At 40.4% G+C, this 25,344-nt stretch overlaps 1 protein-coding gene across 1 annotated transcript in view; it reads left to right on the top strand.

Moving 5' to 3' along the window:
- Nucleotides 1-25,344, top strand: part of LOC132825826 (protein Niban 2-like) — a 188,263-nt gene that overhangs the window by 99,698 nt on the left and 63,221 nt on the right. Inside the window, exons 3-5 of the mRNA XM_060841342.1 lie at nt 6,011-6,139; nt 15,826-15,931; nt 21,859-22,026. Of these exons, the coding sequence (XP_060697325.1) occupies nt 6,011-6,139; nt 15,826-15,931; nt 21,859-22,026 (403 nt within the window). The remainder of the gene's footprint in view (nt 1-6,010; nt 6,140-15,825; nt 15,932-21,858; nt 22,027-25,344) is intronic.

Raw genomic sequence — 25,344 nt, 5'->3', positions numbered from 1 at the left:
CTTCATGTCAGACCGCATGTAGTTTTATAACTGCATTCCTCACCATATTATTCAATCTTAAATACATTTTAAGATGCATGCATTCCTCATCTTGTTTGGAAAATAGCTTTCTTAAAAAAAAGTCTTGTATGACAACAGAAGAACTCAGAATTACCATCAACTTTGTTCGGCTTTAACCTGTGGAAGTTTCTATTTAAAGCAGTTAAAGTCTTAATAATGGTGTATCGATTTATGTGGTGTGTATTTCGGACACCTGCCTTTCAATGCCTTTTTAAATCTGGGCTGCTCATGAAGGCATTTTGGAACAGATGAAGGATTAAATGACCAAATGGGAAAATGTTGTGTGAAACTTTTTTTAAAAAACCCTAGGTATTTGGGAATGAAATTTTGCTTCAGTTATTTTCACATAGTAATTTCCCATGGTGGGGCGGGGGGGTGTGGGGGGAGTGGAGTACAAAGTAGTTTCATCTCATTTGGGTTCCCAACAAAATCTGGTAAGTACAGTTGCTAGGGTTGCAATCTAATTGAATATCAAATTCTTGTATTCCTGGAAATGTCATGAGTTCATTTAATTGTCTGGTCCCTAAATATCTGTCATTGACCACACAATACTGCCAATTATGGTCCCTGCCTTTCCACAGCCAATTGGATAACAGATTCTTTTCCTCCATTTTTTTTGTTTGTTTTTCTCTCATTCGATATCCGTTTAGCTAAACAAACTAAAGCGTTGAAGGATTTTGGTAAACAATGTGCCTCTTATGTTTGTGTTCCTGGTAGCACTGACCTGGAAATTCTAGGGTAGGGCTACAGGTTTACCAACGATAGTGTCTTGGGACGCAAGTTTGTTTCTGGAAACATTGCAATTGTTATTTCGGTCCTGTATGTAAGCAAATAAAGATAGTAGGGTATAGTCGTTGGAGTGTGGTACCTGTTGGAGTGTGGTACCTGTTGGAGTGTGGTACCTGTTGGAGTGTGGTACCTGTTGGAGTGTGGTACCTGTTGGAGTGTGGTACCTGTTGGAGTGTGGTACCTGTTGGAGTGTGGTACCTGTTGGAGTGTGGTACCTGTTGGAGTGTGGTACCTGTTGGAGTGTGGTACCTGTTGGAGTGTGGTACCTGTTGGAGTGTGGTACCTGTTGGAGTGTGGTACCTGTTGGAGTGTGGTACCTGTTGGAGTGTGGTACCTGTTGGAGTGTGGTACCTGTTGGAGTGTGGTACCTGTTGGAGTGTGGTACCTGTTGGAGTGTGGTACCTGTTGGAGTGTGGTACCTGTTGGAGTGTGGTACCTGTTGGAGTGTGGTACCTGTTGGAGTGTGGTACCTGTATTTTTTGAGATTAAACTGGTGATCCATTAGTTAGGTCCTTTAGATAGAATTAAAGGTCATTGAGAAACATTGTAAATGATCTGAAAATGGGAAGCTCTCGTGATGTGAATTTCTTTTGAAATTGAACAGTTAAGGAATCCTAATCCTGAAATAGTCCATTGTATTCTGGGTTAATTCTCTTGAGTAAAACTCTGCAACTTTATAAATCTCTAATGCACTGGAATCCATACAGTGGAAAATTTTAAAGTAGAAACTGGCCTAATGTTGCACAGCTTCCAAATATGGTGCTGTTTGAAGCCTTGCCTTGCCTTGGGGATGTCAAGATGCCGTGCTGAGGTCTGGGTTAGGGTTAGTAACTTGAATGGTGAATCTTTTCCTCAAATGTCAGTCTACTTAAAATGAGCAGCGTGGTTTGTTCGTCCTTACCATGACCATCACTCCAAAAAATGATTGAGAATAAATACTTGGAATTAGTTTGAAGATTAAACTTGTTTTAAGCCTTTTGTTCCGCCTTTTCGCTGCTAGTTGAACTTTGAACTACCATATTAAACAGCAGCAGCTGTTTAACCACCACCTTGAAGCTAAAGAATGATTCTAGATCTCTGGTAAATCAGATAGGAGCTGAGGGAGAAAGATATTTGTTTCCCTATTGTTCATTCTTGAACATTCAATCCTGGTCTCCCTTCTATAGAAAGGACATTGTGAAACTTGAAAGTGTTCAGAACAGATTTTAGGAGGATTGTACTAGAGTTGGAGGGAGAGCTTGAATAGGCTAGGGCTGTTTTCCTTGGAGTGTCTGAGGTTGAAGGGTGACCTTTATAGAGGTTTATAAAATCATGAGGAACATTGATAGGATACATAGACGAAGTCTCTTCTCTGGGATGAGGGAGTCCAGAACTAGAGGGCATAGGTTTACGGTGAGAGGGGAAAGGTTTAAGATGAATCTGAAGGGTAACTTCCTCAGACAGAGAGGGTAGTGCATGTGTGGAATGCCAGAGGAAGTGGTGGAGGCTGGTACAAATACAGCATTTAAAAGGCATCACCTTTAATATACCCACCTTTGGATGGGTATATGAATAGGAGAAAGTGAGGACTGCAGATGCTGGAGATCAGAGCTGAAAATGTGTTGCTGGAAAAGTGCAGCAGGTCAGGCAGCATCCAAGGAGCAGAAGAATCGACGTTTTGAGCACGAGCCCTCCTTCAGGAATGAGGAGAGTGTGCCAAGCGGGCTAAGATAAAAGGTAGGGAGGAGGGACTTGGGGGAGGGGCATTGGAAATGTGATAGGTGGAAGGCGGTGGTGATAGGCTGGAATGGGGGTGGGGACAGAGAGGTCAGGAAGAAGATTGCAGGTTAGGAAGGTGGTGCTGAGTTCGAGGGTTGGGACTGAGACAAGGTGGAAGGAGGGGAAATGAGGAAACTGGAGAAATCTGAGTTCATTGCTTGTGGTTGGAGGGTTCCTAGGTGGAAGATGAGGCGCTCTTCCTCCAGCCGTTGTGTTGCTATGGTCTGGTGATGGAGGCATGTCCTTGGTGGAGTGCGAGGAGGAGTTGAAGTGTTGAGCCACGGGGTGGGTATGTGAATAGGAAGGGCTGAGAGGGGCATGGGCCAGTTTTTTGGCACAGTGGCTCAGTTTTTAGCACTGTTGCCTCAGGTGGATTAGTATGGCATTTACTAGCACATTTTTTTGTGAATGACATCCTAACTTAATGTTCTAGACCAGCTAATAATGAAGGAATAAGTGTAAGTGGACTGTGTGTGAGATTTGAGGTTTTGGGCCTGCACTGCTATTTGTAGACCATATTATAGTCAAGTCACCATTGTCTTGTTGGACCATAGGGCTGCTGTTTTATTAAAGACAACTGGTGATGGTTTGACCTGAGGGTCACCTTGCCTCAGGCAGGGAGAGGCTGAGAAGGAGAGTCCTTCATGGTAACCCCTGCCGGTGCAGGAACTGAGCCCACATTGTTGGCATCACTCACATTACAAATCAGCTGTCCAGCCAGCTGAACTGACCCCATTTGGCATTATAACCTTAGCATCTTTTGAAATACTCCAGTTTATATTACGTTCTCAAAGAAGTCTGTATTTCTGCTCTGATTTCTGTATGGGTAATATGAGAGACTTTGCTTCAATTGGAAATCTGACTGAGCTGTGAACATTTTGACTCATTACCGCCATGTCACAGGAAACTTGTCTCGAGTAGGAATATGACTAATATTGGCTCATCCACATTTGCAGCTTTGTACACTAGCAAGAGCACAGCTGTGCATTTGGGAAATGTGGAGCCATCAGAGCAGTCCGATGACTTATTGGCATGACCTGTGAAATAAATTGACATCCAACAAGAAGGAAGTATTTGTTTAACATGGGCGTTTGCCTTCCTTCCTGTCATGAGCTAATTTAATTGCTTGAGCTTTGGGTGGGGTTAATTCAGTGGAAGATGGTTCATTTATTCTTTTCTGTGGATGGATGGGGGAAGAGAGAACGACTCAGTCAGCATTAGTTTGCTTGAATGAAGTGATTTTAAAGTAGGGTTGCAGGGAACAGTGTGGCATAAACCAACCCAGTTCAAGGAATGATTTAGAGATGCCAGTGTTGGACTGGGTGTGCAGTTCAAGGAATTTTGTGGTGCTGAAAAATATAACTCTTAATAAAATAATGCGGGGAAGTTGGGAGAAGGGATTGAGAACAAGGAAGTAATTATTGATGGAAATTAGCAAACATTTTATCAAAAGATTTTTATTGCATTTATGCCAATTCTGAATGTTATCCAAAGGCAGATAAAAATGTAATTGAACTAACAGCTCTTAAGTAGGCTTGAACAAAGATCCATCCCTTTGTGGTGGTAGATCAGTTGAGTTTTTTTATGGTACATGTCTGTAGGATATATTTGTGATTAAATCTCATGATTCCAATCCCTGTTCTTTTTCTCTTCTGAAACCGAAATCTCGAGGCTTTTGTCCTATGACTTGGACATCAGTGGTTATGTAGGAGAACAACAGCACTAACTGTAAATTCAGCTACAGATGTCCCAGAATATCTTCCATTTCATTCTGAAAGGGACAACAGCATGACTTGTACTTATTGCACTTTTTAAAAAGCGCAGTATAAGTTCTGATGTGCTTCCCAGGAGCATTGTAAATAGCATTGTTGAGCCACATAGGCAGATCTTAGGCCATACAACTCAAATGTTATCCAGAGAGATTTTAAAATATGCCTTAAAGGAGGAAAGTGAGATAATCAAGTTCACACAACTTAAACTTTTGTGCAAAAGTGGGTCCAGAATTTTGTGAAAGTGGGATGAGAGTATTGAAGTTTCAAAGTTTATTTCCAGTGGTGGTGGGTTAGCTGTAATGTTTTACTTTTTGACATGTTTCATTTTTCAGAGTTTTGAGGTTACTGTAATCCTGACTTCTGGAGCTCATTCTGAAAGGGATTCCTTTGAACTCTGAAAATAAAAGTGCATATGCAGAATCAAATTTGATTGAACTTTTCTATAACCAAAAGATCCCACACTGCAAGTTGAAATCAGCAAGCAAGCCTACAATTGCCACCAACAGAGAGAAGGAACTTTTACCTTACTGTGATGAAATGGGATGAAGTTGTGCTTGTACACTGAGCAAATTGAGTTTCTGATTTGTCGCTTACCTTAAGAATCCAATAATCTTAGTGACTTGCCATTCTTTGTATGCAGTGGTCGACACCTTTCACTGCCAAGATGATTTAAGTAAGTTCAGTGCTGCCTTAAAGAAACTTCTTTTTCGAATGATAATATCAGAACGTTTACTTTTAATAGCTTGCAACAGTTGGATATTTTCAGACAAAATCACGTCGTGCGTCTTCAAATAATAATTTCCCTCCACTGTATAATGTTACATCTCCTTAACTGTCTGCCACCAAATAGCACTGAGCATGCGATCCACACCTAGCCAAACTGGTGATTTGTAACATTACTGAGCTATATAATGTACCGCTGAAACTGATATATTTGCAGAATACATGCATATGTTTTGCTGCAAATCTTGTGCATGTGCACAGCTCTGAAATCCACAAGCCCAATGAAATTCTGTGATCTTTTTAGATGTCTTTCAGAGCAATTGCCCAGTGTGACTTTAGGAAGCTAACTGCTGGTTGGTATGACTGCTATTGGTCTTTACATTAGCTTGTCATAGCCACAGGACCAAGAGTTTTTTTTTAGTTTTGCTTCGGTACAGATTCTTCTATGTTGTAAATGACCTTCCATTGTTCTTAATTTGCTTTCCACCAGCACCTCTGCAGAGCTGGAAGTAAAGTTTTCCAGTTCTAAATTTACTACAAATTAGTAGGAATATAAACTGTCAATTAGTAACTCTGGTTTTCAGCAATGATATTCAAAATCTCCAATTCTAAGATGCTCAAAGTTTTCAATCTGAAACATTGCTTTTTATCATAAGGCTGTATTTGAATTGTGTGCATACAATCCTGTCATAAAGGTAGTCAATATTATGTTAAATAAAAACCCTATTATTATAATGTGGAATGTAATTAAATGTCTGCCATATCTAATCTTGGTACATTCTATAAACTTATTGATAAGTTCTGTTTAAAGCCATTTCATTGAGTGGTTAAGCAATGAAGATAAAAGTAGTTTGTAGATGAATAAAGAATATGACTAATTCATCTCTTTTATTTATAATTTCCTGCAGGCCCCATTAAAGGATAGAGTTATCTTCTCTGGCAACCTTTACCAGTATATGGAAGTAAACAGGAAGTGGAAGAACAGATACTTCGTTGTACGTGATGACTATGATGTGGCATTTTACGATGGCAAAATGGTATGTTTTTACTGTGTGTATGACCACCTGAGAATCAGTGTATCACAAATAATAAAAAGATGATTAATTAATTTACTGCTCTTCAAAAAGCATTGTTCTGGATCCAGTGAACCTCCCAAATACTATGCCAAATTTGACAACTACAGAACAGCCTTGATTATCTGAACATCAATTATCCAAATTTCAGATTATCCAAACAAGATTTCAAGGTCCCATAAAACACTATCCATTATCTGAACAATCTGTTATCCGAACTCTCTTACCAAACAAAATACTCCCTGCTCGTCTCGTTTGAATAATCAAGGTTGTTCTGTGTACACTTTCAAACTGTGTAGCTATGGTTGGGTTAAAGGGTGAAAATTGATTACACTTTCATACCATATGCTGGATGTCTTTCATATTCTAACCAACCTGCTATATGTTGAACACAAGCATCTAAGACTCCAATTATTTGTGGGATAGTAAGTAATGGACAGACCATTTTAATTTGTGTTGCAGACGTTTCGTCCCCTGTCCAGGTGACCTCCTCAGTGCTTGGGAGCCTCCTGTGAAGTGCTTCTGTGATCTTTCCTCCGGCGTTTATAGTGATTTGTATCTTCCGCTTCCGGTTGTCAGTTCCAGCTGTCTGCTGCAGTGGCCGGTATATTGGGTCCAGGTCGATGTGCTTATTGATTGAATCTGTGGATGAATGCCATACCTCTCTTCTCTGTTTGGCTTGTCCTATAATAGTAGTGTTGTCCCTGTCGAACTCATGTTGCTTGTCATCTGAGTGTGTGGCTACTAAGGATAGCTGGTCATGTCGTTTCGTGGCTAGTTGGTGTTCATGGATGCGGATCGTTAGCTGTCTTCCTGTTTGTCCTATGTAATGTTTTGTGCAGTCCTTGCATGGGATTTTGTACACTACATTGGTTTTACTCATGCTGGGTATCGGGTCCTTCGTCCTGGTGAGTTGTTGTCTGAGAGTGGTTCCTGCACGAATGCCGAAAGAATCGAATCTTTCCACCATGTCAGATACAGACCACCAGTTGTCAACCCACATGCCAGGGACACGTCCAGACAGAACGGATTCAGGATGATCCAGGTAATGATTACAGACGCACACAACAAACTTCACAAATACAGACAAGAAATTGCGCACCAAAAATCGTTAATTTCGAAAACCACCAATCGGGAATGGACCCGGACCATACAACAGGCCATCACTATAGTACAGAACAGGACCACACACTGCAAAAAAAGGCACTAAAAGAAAAAATGGCCAAACTAACACACAACAGAGAGGACGCGACAGCACACTTCTGGGTTATAAACCTCTCCCACAGACAGCTCGCAAGCACTGAAAGAACAATACTGGCCAAGGGACTCAACTACAACCACAGGGACACCAAGACAGCAGACTTCCTAGCAGCACTAGAATGCACACTCAGAATGGACTGACAGAAGAGATACAACAAACAGTGAGACAAAGTATCGTATCTCTGATAACAAGGAAAAGACAAACACCTAACCTCAACACCAAGGAGAGGGAAGCAGTAAAATCACTAAAAAATGATAAGAACATAATCATACTGCCAGCAGACAAAGGCAGAATGACGGTCATCCTGACTACATCGAAAAAGCGCAACAACTACTTGCAGATACCAGCATCTACCGAAAGAGGGAGTTTGACCCTACCCCATAGCTCACCAACAGCATAAACGATACAGAGGAACCTACAAAAAACGGACAGATAACCAGGTTTGACCTACAAAGAATGAAACCTGAAAGCAACACCACTCCCAGATTCTATGGACTACCTAACGTGCACAAATCAGACATCCCACTCAGACCCATAGTATCACTACCAGGGACACCATCACACAAACTGGCTAAAGAACTACAGCAGGAACTGAAACACCTGATCAGCGGATCCAGACACACTACACAGTCAACACAGGAATTGTTGAACATCATCAGAAATATACACATAGACAAGGAAGAAACTATGGTCTAATTCGATGTAACGGCACTGTTCACCTCTATCGACAAAACCCTAGCCAGAGAAACAATAGCTAACCTGCTGGACATACAGAACAGACAATAAGACGGGGAACCTATCAACAAAGACTGCATACTCAAACTACTGGACCTGTGCCTGACAACACACTTCACATTCAACAACCAAATATATGAACAAATCAACGGTACACCCATAGGCTCACCCATCTCTGGACTCATAGCAGAAGCAGTAATGCAAAGGTTAGAACAAACAGTCTTACCGCAAATTCAACCCACACTCTGGGTCAGATATGTAGATGACACCTTTGTAATCATTAAAAACACAGAAATAGAGAACACACACCGGATCATCAAAGCAACACTCACAGGAATCCGATTCACTAGAGAGGAAGAAAAGGACAACCAGCTCCCATTCCTAGATGTGAAGGTACAAAGAACACCAAACGGAGAATTCACCACAAAGGTATACAGGAAAGCCACGCGCACAAACCAAGTCCTAAACTACGAAAGCAACCACCCCAACACACACACAAGAAGTTGCATCAAGACACTATTCAAAAGGGCCACAACACACTGCAGTACACCAGAACTGCAAAAAGAGGAAGAAGAACACCTATACAATGTATTCGCCAAAAACAGATACCCGCGCAATTTCATCAGCAGATGCCTAAGGGAAAGACAACAGAATGAGAACATGGCACAACCCAAAGGACTAGCCACGTTACCATACATCAAAAACATTTCTGAACTGACAGCCAGACTACTGCGACCACTAGGACTCATAACAGCACACAAACCAACAGCCACTCTCAGACAACAATTCACCAGGACAAAGGACCCGATACCCAACATGAGCAAAGCCAATGTAGTGTACAAAATCTCATGCAAGGACTGCATAAAACACTACATAGGACAAACAGGAAGACAGCTAATGATCCGCATCCATGAACACCAACTAGCCACGAAACGACACGACCAGCTATCCTTAGTAGCCACACACTCAGATGACAAGCAACATGAGTTCGACTGGGACAACACTATTATTATAGGACAAGCCAAACAGAGAACAGCCAAGGAATTCCTAGAAGCCTGGCACTCATCCACAGATTCAATCAATAAGCACATCGACCTGGACCCAATGTACCGGCCACTGCAGCGGACAGCTGGAACTGACAACCGGAAGCGGCAGATACCAATCACTATAAATGCCGGAGAAAACATCACAGGAGCACTTCACAGGAGGCTCCCAAGCACTGAGGATGTCAGCTAGATGGGACGAAACAATACAAATTCCCAGCTCAGTGAACAGAACCACAACAATGAGCACCCGAGCTACAAATCTTCTCCCAAACTTTGAAGATCAGTTTTAAAGTGAAATTGATCAGTTCCTTGATCAGGGAACTGGATTTCAACACTGGCAACTGAGGGGACACTTATTTTGGACCATAATTGATGGATTCAAGTATTTTCGGCTTGCGAAAAGTTTCTGGGGAACGCTCCACTTTCGGATAGTCAGGGCTACCTGTCGACAGTAATGTCCCACTTCTCTCATTGTTGTGCCCGACGCAATGCTCTCACCCATATATAGAAATGTACGGTAACTGAAAATATCCCTCTATGAAAATATTATCCCTCTATTAATAACAATGCATTTGGAAATATAAATAACTGTGCTTTGTAAATTCTGGCACTCAAAGGATCCATTATAAATCTACAGCAAGGAACCACAATGTATTTTAATGATAGCCATCTCAAATGGTGTTCCCAGGAAAGTGGCCAAAAAATAGCTGAATTTAAACATGTAATGGTGGTAACTAATAACCAACACTGGAATCATTTGCAAATTGTCATTAATCTGTACATATGTATAAGCCACTTGATTGGCTCATTAGCCAATGTATTTCAGGAGGTTTTGTTGTACATTCTTACCTCTGGGTTAGAAGGGCTAGGTTCAGGTCCCACCTGTCAGTGAGTTGTCACAACCTGTTGAACGTATAAACCACTTAATGAGTCGCTTTCACTAGTATTAGTAACTGAACTCCATGATAAGAGTTTGGTCTTTCTAATTGTTCCTTATTATCAATATTTCTCAATAGGTTGTGCTCTCCTGCTTCATTTTATGCAGCAGATCTAGCACAGGGTCACCTGTGTCAGAGTCATTGTGATGTCCGGCAGTCCAACTCATCCATGCAAACCAAATTAATCTAGTCCCATTTGCCCCCATTTGATTCATATCCCTCTAAAGCCCTCCCTATTCATACACACATCCAAATAGTCTTTTAATTTGTTTTTGTACCAGCCTCCACCACATCCTATGGTAGCTCATTCCTACACGCTCCCGAGGTGTCTTTTAAATCTTTTCCCTCCTCATCTTAAATGTATGCCCTCTGGTTTTGGACTTTTTCTTATTCCCCTCCCCATACTCTGGGGAAAAGACCTTGTCCATTTACCCTATTCATGTCCCTCATGATCGTATAAGCCTCTATAAGATCACCCCTCAGCCTCCGACTCTGCAGGGAAAACAGCTCCAGCCTACTAGCCCCTCTCTGTAGCTCAAATGTTCTTGTAAATTTTTTCAGAACCCTTTCAAGTTTCACAACATCCTTCCTATAGGAGGGAGACAAGAATTGCATGCAGTATTTCAATAATGGCCTAACCTATGTCCTGTACAACTGCAACATGACCTCCCAACTCCAATACTCAATGCACTAACCAGTGAAGGCAAACATACCAAATATCATCTTCAATATTCTGTCTACCTGGGACTCCAGTTTCAAGGAACTATGAACCTGCACTCCTTCAAGGTCTCCTTGTTCAGTAACACTCCCAGAACCTTGTCCTGCCCTGATTTGCCTTTCCAAAATGCAGCATCTCACATTTGTCTTCTATGGGAGTTGCATTACACCTACAACAGATGAAGCGATAAAGTGCAGCATTTTTTTTTATAAAAAGATAACACCAACAAACTATGAAAATAAAGCTGAAAGGTTTGACAGGCTCTGTTGCCAATTTATTAATTTGAATTTGTTGCCATTTGCCAAATTCTAGTTCTATTTAGTTTTTAATCAACCTGTTCAGAGATGTTATTACATACCTCTGGAGCAGGTGGAGCTTGAATGCAGTTCTCCTGGCTCAAAGGATCACTACCACCACAAAAGCCCTTCCAGAGGTATGTAATAACATCCATTACTCCATTATTCACCTGTTCATTTGTTCTCATTGTTGAAATGTGGTGACATTTTGGGCCACTTTGTAGATCCTTGAAGAGAGAGCTTAAGAAAAACATTGATATTGTAGCTAGCACACATAGGTTGGGGTTAACAAGTAATTTCTTTATTAAAAATGGACAGATGTTATTGCCTATTCTTTGTGACATTGATTTTTAACTTTAATTATGCTGCACAAGTCAAATATGTTTCAGTCTGAGGAATAAGGCACAAAGATACTTTGTAACCTTTTGGGAGTGTCTATACTTGTGAAAAGTACTAAGTAAATCCAATAATTTCAGATGACTAAATGTCTTGGATAAACAGCTAAACTCCACCCATGGCAAATGGGGTTTTTTTTTAAGCTTCAAGTACTGATAAATACACATGATATGAGAGATCCAGAACCAAAGTTAAAAAGGTTCCTTAAATATGGGGCGAACAGGTGGCCTGAGAAGTGATAGGTCATCATTCAAATCTCACATCAAGTCTTCCCAATGCACAAAATGTGCAGGTGACCAATAGACCTCAGCTGAAAATGTGTTGCTGGAAAAGCACAGCAGATCAGGCAGCATCCAAGGAGCAGGAGAGTCGACATTTCGGGCATGAGCCCTTCTTCAGGAGGGCTATTTTAGCAATAGACCTCAGCCTATTGAACTGATGTACACTCCATTCTGCAGCTTCTACTGTCGTCAATGAGTCCTTCAACTTCGCAAAATTGACTTGTGGGACTGTATGGTTTATTTCAGTTTCTGTCCCTTCAAGATAAACCCAAGCAAAAAGTTAAATGTTAATTTTTTTGGATTATCAAATGATTTAACAGCAACCACAGGTCACAAGTGGCATTTTGATTGTTTTAATAACTGCTTCAACATTGCATTACTCCAATCAAGAATTTCATTTCTGTGCACATAATCTCCTCTTCAGTGTACTTGAACCTGCTGTGGTGGGATTTGAACTTGGGTGTAAGGTTATTAATCCAGCCTTCTGGGTTACTAGACCAGGCACATGACCGCAAGGCTCATTTTCCCCCAAAACCATTTCATAAATCAGGTATTGAAAATTGTGAAATTTCCTCTGTTCTCCTACTCCTTGCAGTAACCAGAACAGTACTTTGATGCATTATTCTCATCTCTTTTGTCGGGATTTGCTCTGCAGTAGGAGTGGTGGAATTTTTTTTCCTCTCAGTTCAACAATATATTTTAATCGATTCGCTTTTAACACACTGGATAGAATTTTCCATGATTGCTCAGAGCTTTCAGAAGGGTGGGCAGGGGAAATTTTCATTGTGTAGGAAACACAAATTCAGTTTGGTATTGCTGCTTTCCTGGCTTTTCATAATCATGTTTTATATTCATAAGCATATCATGAATATTTACTAGTACCCCAGCCCATTGGTGTAGTATTCTTCGCCATAAACAGGCAACTTTGTGTTCATGAACCCATGTACATAAACCAAAGTAGACTTCTTCTTCCAACTGCTCCGATTACTTGGCTTCCTCATAACCAAGCACTTGGTGTTAGGGCTGAAATCTTTCCACATTGATCACCTCATCAGAAGCTAGTCATATGCAGCCTGGTTTGTTCTTGAGCACTTGCACTTGTAGGATTGAAGCCTAATTGGGCTAATGAGTCTACCCAAGCAAGGCTAGCACCAGCAAAACTGACTAGGGCAAGGAAGCAAGGCTGTACTCACAAGGGATCTCTACTCAAAAGGCCGTTTTGTGATACATTCTCAGCTTTTCACCAAAGGTTTTCATGGGATATCAGATCTGTACATTCTCTTAGTTGACCTGAAAGGCTACTGATCTGGTGATGCATGAGTTGCTGAGTGTTATAGCTCCTTTTTATGTTTAGTGTGAAAACTGGCAGATGAGAGTGATAGTACTGTTTTAGTGCTTGCTCCATTGGTCACTGTAACAACGTGTAGATATTGGTTGTAGACATGAGGCATCCAATGGAGACACCCCCTAGTGCCTAACCTCCAGCGACATCTCTCTGCATTCATAATCTTACAATGCAAACTCATTTGTATTAAAGCGTGAAGCATTAGTGGACAGCATGCAGACCATTTGTCACCTTGAGGTACCCTTAAGTAATATCCTGGCAGCCACCTCTGTCCAGGCTGCCTTTTGCCAATCAGAATGGCCTCTTATGGCTATCCATGGGGAAAAGAGCTTCTTTTCTTGCTGGGACAGCCTACGTGAAGGATTGTTAAAGGATGTGGCACAACTCTTTTGTGGTCCCCTCCATCTCCAGAGATGAGTGGAGAGACTGAACTAAGGTTGAGTGCTCCTAGATTGTATGAAATGAAGTCCTATCCAGATGCCTTTGTAAATATGGCACCCAGATGTCTGGAACCTTCAGGTTTCAGAGGGCTGCATAACTTTCTGCTTGTCTATAATATTTGGCGTTCTACACAGGCACACAAGGTCTTTTGCCCGAAACAACATTGATTTTCCAGCTCCTCGGATGCTGCCTGACCTGCTGTGCTTTTCCATACCTCGCACTCAACAGATATGTACTGAGCTGCAGAGAATATAATCGCATAGGAAAACACAACCCACTACCTAAAAATTCCTGCTTTTCCATCCACTGTCACACTCAGTCTCCGAAATAAATTCTACCCACTTTGTTCCAGCTCCTGAACCTTTCTTTCACTGTTGTTTCTTTAACTGTTTTTTTTTAAAGCTGTTTCCGTATCGATTTAGATTTTGTGCCCCTTAATTGCCTTACCCTAAGGGTATCCATCCAGGCAATTCTTGGTTTGTTTGATGTGCAGTCTGCAGTATGTTGAAACCATTTACCACCTCTGTTATGAGAGTTGATGGTCTTTCCCCCTTCCCTCCCATACTTTGTCTCTTTCTGTCACTGTACTTTTTTGAAGTCGATACCTAATCAGCTTGCTGAAGAGGCTCCAAGCCAGGCAGTGTATCCCACACATATTAATATTTGAAAATCATCCAAATGCATGTAGATTTTACATTCGAACTACCTTTTTAACCATTCTTGTCATTCTTTCACTCGCCGCTGATGGGTGTTTATTAATGATACTAGACAAACGTTTGAATTTTGTACCTTTTGCTGACCAAGGAGATGAGAACCCAACACACAACTCTATCTGCCAATTGGTCAATTCTATCCTTGGATTAAAAAATGACTATGATAGACCTCTCATTCTTGCTGGGAGTCTTGCAATATCCACTCTGGTTTGATGGATGTATTTACATAAATGTGAAGTGGAACTTCAATCATTTGATTAAATAACATTTGAAATTAAAAACTATTTGATGGAGTCCTGATTCATGGCCTTTGACATCTGTGGCATGTTCAACTTTTTAACAAGAGAAATATTTTATGTTCAGTGGTTTTCTTGCGAAATTCAATATGGACATTTCTATAATTTGTTTAATTGTTGAAAAATAACTATATAGAACGGATCCGTCTGAAAAGTAAGAAAAACTATTTCATGCAATGTAATCTATTTTGTTTATGAGCATTCCTCCCTTTGTTTTGGTGGAGGTGTTAGAATAGAAATATGGTTTACGCATGTTAGACATCCTGGCTTTCCCCTCGTCTATGATATGGATTAATGGGCAATCAATTTTATCATGCTTTTGAGATGAATTCCAAATACACTGCTTCTGCTTGTGTTTCGAGATTAATATGTCAGTATATTGTTGACATGCTCATGACATCATTGTCTCATGGCATTTGACCAGAGTTATAATGGACACATAGTCCATCATGTCTGGGATCACTTGAAGCATGGCATGATGTTAGAAGAAACACTGCTCAGTTGTAATCCAGTGCTTTAGACCTGATATAACATCTACAGAGACTTTTTTGATAACAGTATGGTTATGTTGTACCCTCTGCACTAATCACTAGATTGGCAAAGACAAGGGATGACTGGTAGCAGTGAACTACCTAGACTTTTGTCCTGTGCCACATACTGATAGAGGTGGCAAATACCACAAATTACCAGGAATGACTATTTGGGAAAACAGTACACTTACCAAGGTGACAAAGTTCCAATTGGAGGAACTAGTGAATGAGGAACAAATATGAAGAGAACAGAGTTGCTTGGACTTTAATGGGTGGGTAGGTAGGGCAACATTTTCAAAGAAGTGGGATGTTAGAGAGATGAAGCGTTGCATTTAATTTGTCCTTTGGTTGGGCTACCCTGATTTTAAGACATAATGATTAAATTGGCTAAAGCCTTCTACTTCTGTTCAGATTTTATTTGTTGCTGGTGGGAGTTCACAGCAGAGCTCTTTGTGGTTTCATGACAACTTAACAGAGCTCTGTGGAAAAGCTAAATGAGAAAGCAATGGTTTCTTATCTATTCTTTCAAGGTCAACCTTGTTTTGTAAATCACCTACTGAGTTTAATTGTTGGTTTTAAAGAATTAAGACTACTCTGTACTTAAAATAAATGGCATAGTTGGTTATTAACATTGTCAATCTCCTCTCTGTGCAGGCCTATGACAGAGGAGCAAGTCCGAAGGGAGTAATTAATTGCGCAGGCTACAAGGTGCTGAAGTCGATGGATCGGTATCTGGAATTGATTAACAACAGTATGCCAGGTAAATCCCACAAAGATGTAAATACTAGGTAGGGAAAGAGGAGCACACAAATGAAGGTGAAAGAGGAAATTGGCCCAGGTTTGGTAATTAGCTGCACATTCTGAGATAGGTGTTGGCCAAAGTTGATCTTTCCTGCTTGATGGGTGGGCTGGGTTGGCAGCATCCAAGAAGTGCTGAATTATGCTGGTCCAACTACTGCAGCGTGATTATTACGATACTTAGTGTGAAATACTGAAATGAAATAGTGAGGAGGATAATAGACTTGATAAACCAGCTAGCCTTTTCCTGACCATCAATTTTGGATAAATGACTACTATTTTATTTGAATGAAAATTGACAATCAATGATACGTTTGTCAACATTTTTGACTGTCGAATTTTGTTAAAGTCTTTTGACACCTCTTTCAAATAGATAGAAATATAAAGCAAAGAGAATTATTAAAATTTGGCATTATAATTGAACACTTTGCTTTTTGCACATTGTTGCTGTTAGTATCCTGTAGAAACTGATAACTTTTGCAAAGAGTGATTATCTTAAAGGAATTGCATGACATGGTTTTCAAGTCTCAAAACTTCTACTGTAACAAATGAACTAAGAGCAACGCTGACCAAATGCTATTAGCAGACAACTTTTGAAATTAAAGGAAAGCTATTCCCTAGGTGACTTTTTTAATACAATCAAAAACCTCCCATTACAGACCATTCACTGCTCACTATTCATAGAATTGTGGTTTTTACTGGAACCAATTCAACGCTTCCACTGGTTGCAATGTTACTCCTCTCTTCAATTTACCACATTGCAGTTATGGTCACTGTAACAAACAAGTCCAAGACTGACAAAAGCTTTTCCCTGAAACGTTGATTTTTCAGCTTCTCGGATGCTGCCTGACCTGCTGTGTTTTTCCAGCACCACTCTAATCTTGACTCTGATTTCCAGCATCTGTAGTCCTCACTTTTACCTAAAAGACAATAAGGCTTAATCAAGTCATTACTTGACTTCCTTCACCTCCATTTTGTTGATGTCCCTGTCTGTGTTCCTCATACATAAAGGAGGAAGTTGGACAGGTGACAACTTGATGTGCCAAAGTAAGAATGAATCTTCAGCATTGTGTTCTCATTTTTCAGGCCTTTTCCTTTTGATATTGATTTTACTTTCACCACCCCCACTTCATCTGTTTCTCTCCTTCCTCCCTGCCACGCCAACATGATATTTTTGGTCAAATAATTCATCCAGTCACATCCCCCAATATTATTTGAGGTGCCTTCATATCCTCCCCTTTTTTCAGCCAGACTCCATTTTTCTGTTTTAAAGTAAGCAGTTTTTGTACGCAATTATTCACCTGTTCTTCAACATTTCTGATCTCTTAACAATTGTGATCTTCACACTTTAGCCCGATTAGATTTGACCCAAATTGTAAGCAATAACCTGTTCTTCAGGCAGATGCAAGCAAACTTAATGCTGTGTGCTCCATGCTGACACTTCTGTTTGCAGTGCCAAGCTTTATAAATTATAAATAATTTAGGTAACCGTTGACCTGGTGCCAATCTGAAAGATTGCCAAGCCAATTGCTCCTTTATGTTCATGTATGCTGACATCCGACAGAATGTGTTTTGTTGCAGGTTTAATTCTGCGCAGTAGCCACATTTTAAAATTGCATTAATGTTAATGGAGTAGTTTCAGAAATTGAAAAGGATTAAAGGAGATGCACTGTAATTAATGTCTAAGTAACATGTTGCTCGTTCTTCTATTTGAAAACTGAAGACTGGCAATAAACAATATTTTCTGCTTTCAGTTGTAGTCTGTTTCCTGATCAAACGAGATTTATACATTAATGCCTCATTTAACTGCACTTCTGTGGAAACTGGAACTCCTCAGTCCAGGCTGAACTAAAAGGGAAGGCTAAATCCTGAAATTCTCCTCTTTCGGATTGTTACTTTTGAGGTCTTTTTCCCCATTTGCTGTCAAAATAAGGCCACAATTTGACTGATTTCTGCCCCAATCCAGGAAATGGCTCAATTTTTCAAGCATTATACTCTTGGCCTTCAGATTGCTTCATTGGCCCTTTTTTTGTGGGATTGAAGGAAGACAAACAACAGCTACATTCAAAGGCTTCGTGATCCTTTGATATCAGGATAACTGCTGTGTTTTGGAGGATGTTGTGTCTATTAGGGACAAAAGAAAACTATTGGGGCTAAAGACCAATAAGTCCGCTGGATTCGATAGGATGTTGGAAAACATAGCTATTGAGAGAGTAGCTGCTCTAATGCAAGTCTTCCAAGCATCCTTAGAGGACATCTCGGAGGATAGAAAAACTGCCAGTGTCCTTTTTTATATTTTTAAAACAAAAGGAAAAGAGATGAGAAAAGTGGTAACTATAACCAATTAGCTTGACGTCTGTGATTGGAAAAATATTAATGTCATTCATAAAGGGTGTACTAACAGAGTGTTTAGAAATGCATAATATGATCAAGCAGAGGAGACCTGGTTTCACAAAGGGGAAATCATGCTTGACAAATTTATTAGAATACTTTTGAGATACCAAGTAGGGTAGATAAAGGGGAAGCAATGAATCTAATATGTTTGGATTTTCAGAAGGCATTTAGAGTCAGAGTCAGAGTCATAGAGATATGCAGCACAGAAACAAACCCTTCGCTCCAATCCATCCATGCCGACCAGATATCCTGATCTAATTGAGTCCTGTTTGTCAGCATTTGGCTCATATCCTTCTAAATCCTTCCTATTCCTATACCCATCCAGAAGCCTTTTAAACGCTGTAATTATATCAGCCTCCACCATCATCTCTGACAGCTCATTCCATGTATGCACCACCCTCTGTTGAAAACATTGCCCCCTGGGTCCTCTTTAAATCTTTCCCCTCTCTCTCTCGCTAAACGTATGCCCTCTAGTTTTGTACTTCCTCACCCTGGCGAAAAGAACTTGGCTATTTACCCTGTCTGTGCTCCTCATGATTTTATAAACTTTTATAAGGTCAGCCCTCAGCCTCTGACGCTCCAGGTAAAATTGCCCTAGCCTATTCAACCTCTCCCTATAGCTCAAAACCCCCAATCCTGGCAACATCCATGTAAATCTTTTCTGAAACCTTTCAAGTTTGGCAGCATCCTTCCTATACCAGGGAGACCAGAACTGAATGCAATATTCCAAAAGTGGCCTAACCAATGTTCTGTACAGCTGTAACGTGACCTCCCACTGACCAATAAAGCCAAGTATACTAAATGCCTTATTCAGTATTCTGGCTACTTGTGACTTCACTTTGAAGGAACCATGAACCTGCACTCCAAGGTCTCCCCAGAGCCTTACCACTAAGTGTATAAATCCTGTTCTGATTTGCCTTTCCAAAATGCAGCACCTTGCATTTATCTAAATTAAACTCCATCTGCCATTCTTTGGCCCATTCGCCCACCTGATCAAGGTCCCTTTGTACTCTGAGGTAACCATCTTCACTGTCCAACCTCTCCAACCTTACTAACTATACCTCCAATCTTCACATCCAAATCATTTATATAAATGACGACAAAAAACAGTGGACCCAGCACTGATCTTTGGACACATCACTGGTCACAGGCTCCAATCTGAAAAGCATCCCTCCTCCATTACCCTCTGCTTCCTATCTTCAGGGTAGTTCTATTTCCAAATAGCTAGTTCTCCTTGTATGTCATCTAACCTTGTTGACTAGTCTACCATGCGGAGCCTTCTATAGATATAGACCACGTCCAACGTTCTGTTATCATCAATCCTCTTTGTTACTTCAAGAAACTCAATTAGTGAGACATGATTTCCCACACTCAAAGCCATGATGACTATCCCTAATCAGTCCTTGCCTTTCCAAATACATGTAAATTTTTCACGTGTAACTATGGCTACAGTGCATTTGCTTCTTTCCTCCGTGTCATTATAAAGATTGATATAATCTACAGAGGGATATACACAAATTTAAGAAGTGGTCAAAAACTTGTCAGAATATAGTGTGCATGTTAGCAGGAAGAATAGAGGAGCTGAATATGAATAAACCTACACTCTACTCTCTCCAAGGCCAACATATCTTCCCTAAGGTGTAGTGCCCACATCTGCGCTCAGTACCCAAGTAGGGTCTGACCAGAGTTTTATCAGCTGCAGCGTAACTTGAGTATTCTTGTATTCCAGTTCTCTAGATATAAAGGTCAGCATTGCATTCGCTTTTTTGATCATATTCTGCACTTTGTGACATTTTAATGACTTATGCACCTGAACTCTAAGTATCTTTGAACATCCACTGTATTTAACTTCATATCATCTAGAAGGTACCCTGATCCATCCTTTCGTTCGCTTTTTTTTTTGGCACATCTTTCAAAGAAACTGTTTTTCTAACTTTTTAAAAAATAAGAAGTGTATGTTGTAGAACTTCAAAGTTGGAGGGAGTAGAAGCTGGTTTAAAAGCTTGGAGATTGTCAAGGGAAGCGATTGAAGAAACAACCAGAAATTGCTAGTGGAACTCAGCAGGTCTGCCCACATCTGTGGAGAAAGAAAGTTAATTTTTCGAGTCCAATATGACTTTTTTTCAGAACCCTTGAATTTGCAATATTTAGCTTGATAAAGATTGAAGGAAATTGGGAGACTGTGTTTTTATTCTTTTTGAAGTTCTCAGTACCGTGTTTTGGCTCTTCCTCCATGTTAGAGGAGAAAGAATGAGAAATCACCTGTGGGATTGTCAAGGAAAGTGAGGCTAATGAAGAAATGGGATGAGGAGTGAAGTAACCTTGGAGAGGAAATTGAAAAATCCTATTCTATGACTATCAAACCTTCAAAAGCCACCTCAGTATAATAAATTTGTGTAAAGGATTTTTGAACATTGGATTATTTCCAACTAAGTGACTGTGTCTGTTCTTTTGGATTGCAGCTCATCCTCTTAAATAAACTGTGTCCCTCCCACCTCTTCTCTTAAACCTGAAATACTTGGTTTGTTTGTCACTGGGGGCTATTGTCTTATTGCACACATTTAAGCTCATGTTGACGCCTTTGTCAATGAACCCAGGTGAACTGCTAGCAAGGCTGCTTGCTTTGCAAAGCCATTTGTAAGGATGGAAAGCCATAAAGATACAGGGCCCTGCAGTTAAAATAGGCAGCTCAACATTTTCCTCTCTTTTTTGTTACTGAGATTTCAGGATTGCCGCAGTTTTTAATTGTCAATGTAAAATTATCAATTGAGGTTATTCAACAGTATTTTTCAGCCTGTCAAATGTAATTTTTGACCTCCAATTGTTCATACTTGTTGCTCATTGGAGCTGAGGCTTTGAAGCAGATGTGTTCTTTTCTGATCTCTTGCAACAGCACTTAAGACAAATATCCTCAGTGTCTAATATAAGAATGAAACTGGAAAAGATCATTTGACTAATTTGCTCTGGTTTTGGTGAGCATTTTTCTATCTTGAGGTAGCTAAATGTTACAGTTCCTCAAGTCAGATGTCTGCTTTCTGGAGTGATGCGGGTCAGACAAATGATTTTGGTGAAGTTTTGGACTACAGAATAGAACCACAGCATGCAGTGTATTGTAGTGGCAGCTGCATTATGTTTGTATTCAACTTTCATTCAGCTGCAAAGTTGAATGAAGCTCAGCTTTGAATTTGTCAATAATATTGGAAAGTGAAGATTTGTACTTGTCATCCTTGCACATATAGTTTACAACTCTGTCCTTGCCATTTGGGAAGTTCACTTGAAGCAAAGATGCTTTTTTTTAAACAAAATGAAAGGAAATGACAATAAGTTAATTCCTTAGTTTCCCTCTGCATCCTGTAGTCATTTTAGAGCTAGGTTGCTTAACTATCTTTACGCTGAATATAGTGTGACAACCCAAGAGGAGGGATATGAAGGTAATGCCGTGAAGAGAAAGGATCTCATGCCAAATAAATAGTGCAATGTTTCCTTTTTCTCTAGGAATCAAAGGAAAAGCCAGCAACTCTCCATTTCTGAAGTGGCCAACTGAGTATCGCACCATCTTATGGCACCCATATGAGCAGCATTACTACTTCTGTGTTATTTCAGAGAAAGAACAGCAGAAGTGGCATGCTGTGTTTCAGGACTGTGTTCGCCACCTTAACAATGGTATGTTGTCTCTCCACTTCATTTCTGTTTGCAATCGCTGTTTTCTCTGGTCTCTTAATGGTAAGGTGTTGATGACATGTGACTTTTTATTAAGTGCAACTTGTTCAAAGATCAAGCTTTTTCAAGTGAAGCTCATGAGATATTTGACAAATCATGCAAATCTGGTCTGATTATTTCCAGTGCAGGAACGTGTGTACTGGCCCAGTATACTATTGGGAGTGGTTGTCCATGCAAACACCTAGTGATAGTCATAAGAGCGTACGAAATGAGCAGGTGTAGGTGATCTGGCCTCTGCTATCCCATTCAGTAAGATCATGGCTGATCTTTTCTGAGTGAACTCAGCTCCACTTACCCACACTGTTGCCGTAACCCGTAATTCCTTTACTGTTCAAAAATCTAGCTTAAAAACATTCAATGAGGTAGCCTCAACTGCTTCACAGGGCAGGGAATTCCACAGACTCACAACCCTTTGGGTGAAGAAATTCCTCCTCAACTCAATCCTAAATCTGCTTCCCCCTTATTTTGAGGCTTTGCCTCCTAGTTCTCGTCTTACTCGCCAGTGGAAATAACCTCCCTGTTTATAACTTACCTATTCCGTTCATAATTTTATATGTTTCTATAAGATCCCCTCCCATTCTTCTAAATGCTAATCAATATAGTACCAATCTACTCAATGTCTCCTCATAAGTCAACCTTCTCAACCCTGGAATCAACATAGTGAACCTCCTCTGCAGGCCCTCCAGTGTCGGTACACCTTTTTTGAAGTAAGGAGACCAAACCTGGGCATAGTATTACAGGTGTGTCCTCACAAGCACCCTTTTTACAGCTGCAACATAACCTCCCTGTTTCTAAACTCCATCCAGCTAGCAATGAAGGACAGTATTCCATTTACCTTAACTATCTGCTGCACCTGCAAACCAACTTTTTGTGATTCATGGACAGGTCCTTCTGCACAGCAGCATGCTGCAATTTTTCACCATTTAAATCATGGTCCATTTTGCTGTTATTCCAAACAACGTGAATGACCTCACATTTGCCAACACAGTACTCCATCTGCCAGACCCTTGTCCATGCCTTTGGACTTTAATGATCTCTCTAGTTTGATATTGTGCCATGTCATGGGTGTGTTATCTGTGTAATCAGGAGATTCAAATTAGTTTGCCTATCACATTAACCCTTGTTTGTGTTTCAAATGTTTTGCCTGTTTATAGTTTAATCATAAAATTTGGGAATGTAAGTGAACTGGATAGATTTCTGCTGCCCATGCAGAGGATTGACAGCAATGTGTCAATGTGATCTTGACTTCAAGCTGTAAATTTGAAACATTGTGTTGAAGTTAGTTTATGCACTTTTCTGTAATGATCACAAGACAAGTGAATGAGGTGGTAAAGAAGGCATATGGAATGCTTGTCACCATCGGGCAAGGCATTGAGTATAAAAGGTGGCAAGTCATGTTGAAGCTGTGTAAAACTTTAGTTAGGCCACATTTGGAGTATTATGTGCGGTTCTGGTCATGACACTATTGGAAGGATGAAGATACTTTGAAGAGAGTGCAAAAGAGGTTTACCTAGCTGTTGCCTGGATTAGAATGTATTAGCTGTAAGGAGAGGTTAGATAAGGTTGGATTGTTTTTGAGAGCATCAGAGGCTGAGGGGTGTCCTGAAAGAAGTGTATAAAATGGAGAGGGTGGATAGACAGTGTCTTTTTGGGGTGTAAATGTCGAATATTAGGGGGCATAGATTTAAGGTGAGAGGGGAGAAATTTAGAAGGAGATGTGCAAGGCAAATTTTATTTTTGAAGGTGGTAGGTACCTGGGACATGCTACCGGGGAGGTGATAGAACCAGATGTGGTAGCAAGGTTTAAGAGGCATTTAGAGAAATACATGAACAGGCAGAGAATAGAGGGATGTAAACAATGTGCAGGCAGAAAGGATTAGTTTAGACTGACATTGTAGTCAGTACAGACATGGTGGGCTGAATGATCTGTTCCTGTGCTGTACTGTTGTATGTTTATGTTCTATCTGCAGATGCATCTGTTTGAATTTGTAAAATGAGTTTTTAGCTGAGCTTTAAACTGTAGCTGAATTGTTACTGTCTTCAATCAAAATATAATCAGTCTGTCTCTTTAATGTTGAACCTTGTCAACGTGGAATGATCAGACACTTTTTTTTAAACAATGGTTCTTTGAAATTTTTCGCTGATGTTTCTTTTATTTTTCAACACAAATGAGTGTCCTTAATCAAAATAAAAGAACAAGAATAATAGTTTTGTTCTTGCAATATATACTCATTGGAGCCTGGTCTGTATAGCATGCAGCATTTTATTTATAGTCGATATCTATCACTGGGGTAGGAGGAAATTATATTCTCTAGTTGTAGCAGATGCAGGTCATGAAATGGAAAAAAAACATGTTTAAAGTGCACTAAACCATTGAAGTGCTGCAGTGCTTGTACTGTAGCATATAACAGTTAGGAGCCCCATGCTGCTGGAGGAACTTTTTTCTGGAAGCCAAGGTGAAGACAGGGTGTTTTGTATCTAAAGCAATTGTATTATACTGGTTGTTAGAAGTATCTTTGAATTAAATGACAAAAAGACAGGAATCATTGATACACTCCCTTTCATTGCTCAAAACTCAACACTATCTGACAGTCTCTAATCTTATGGGCAGCACAGTGACTCAGCCTGCCTCACCGTGCCAGAGACCCGGGTTCAATTCCACCTTCGCATGACTATCTGTGTGGAGTGTGCATGTTCCCCCCCCAATTCTTCATGGATTTCCACTAGGTGCTCTGGTTTCCTCCTACAGTCCAAAGATGTGCAGGTTAGTTGAATTGGTCACATTTTTAAAAAAAAATGCCCCTTGTCCATGGGTGTACAAGTTAGGTGGGGTAGCTATGGTTTTTAAAAAAAAACCCACTGCGGGGTCGGGGAACAGGATGCAGAGGTTGGTCTGGATGGGATGTTCGTTGGAGGGTCTGTGTGGACTTGGGTTGACCACTCTCTGTAATTCACTGATCTTGGCTCATGTAGAAAAGAGGCCTTCTTCATTCCTGAAGAAAGGCACATGCCCGAAATGTTGACTCTCCTGCTCCTTGGATGCTGTCTGACCTGCTGTGCTTTTCCAGCAACACATTTTCAGCTCATGTAGAAAAGATACTGGTTTTTGGGGAACGGGAGAGTTTTGACCGTTTGACTTCTGGTGTCACCATCAAGCACATGGCATGTATAGAATAAAATTCGTGTGGCAAATTAATTTCTGCTCCCCTTATGCATTCTGTATACCTACTTGAGCAAGCATTGCACCATTAAGCTTTGAAT

The sequence above is a fragment of the Hemiscyllium ocellatum genome, chromosome 21 (genome assembly GCF_020745735.1).
Source record: "Hemiscyllium ocellatum isolate sHemOce1 chromosome 21, sHemOce1.pat.X.cur, whole genome shotgun sequence".
Taxonomy (NCBI): Eukaryota; Metazoa; Chordata; class Chondrichthyes; order Orectolobiformes; family Hemiscylliidae; genus Hemiscyllium; species Hemiscyllium ocellatum.
The sequence above is the reverse complement of the archived record's forward strand: the minus strand, read 5'-3'. Positions and strand labels throughout refer to the sequence as shown.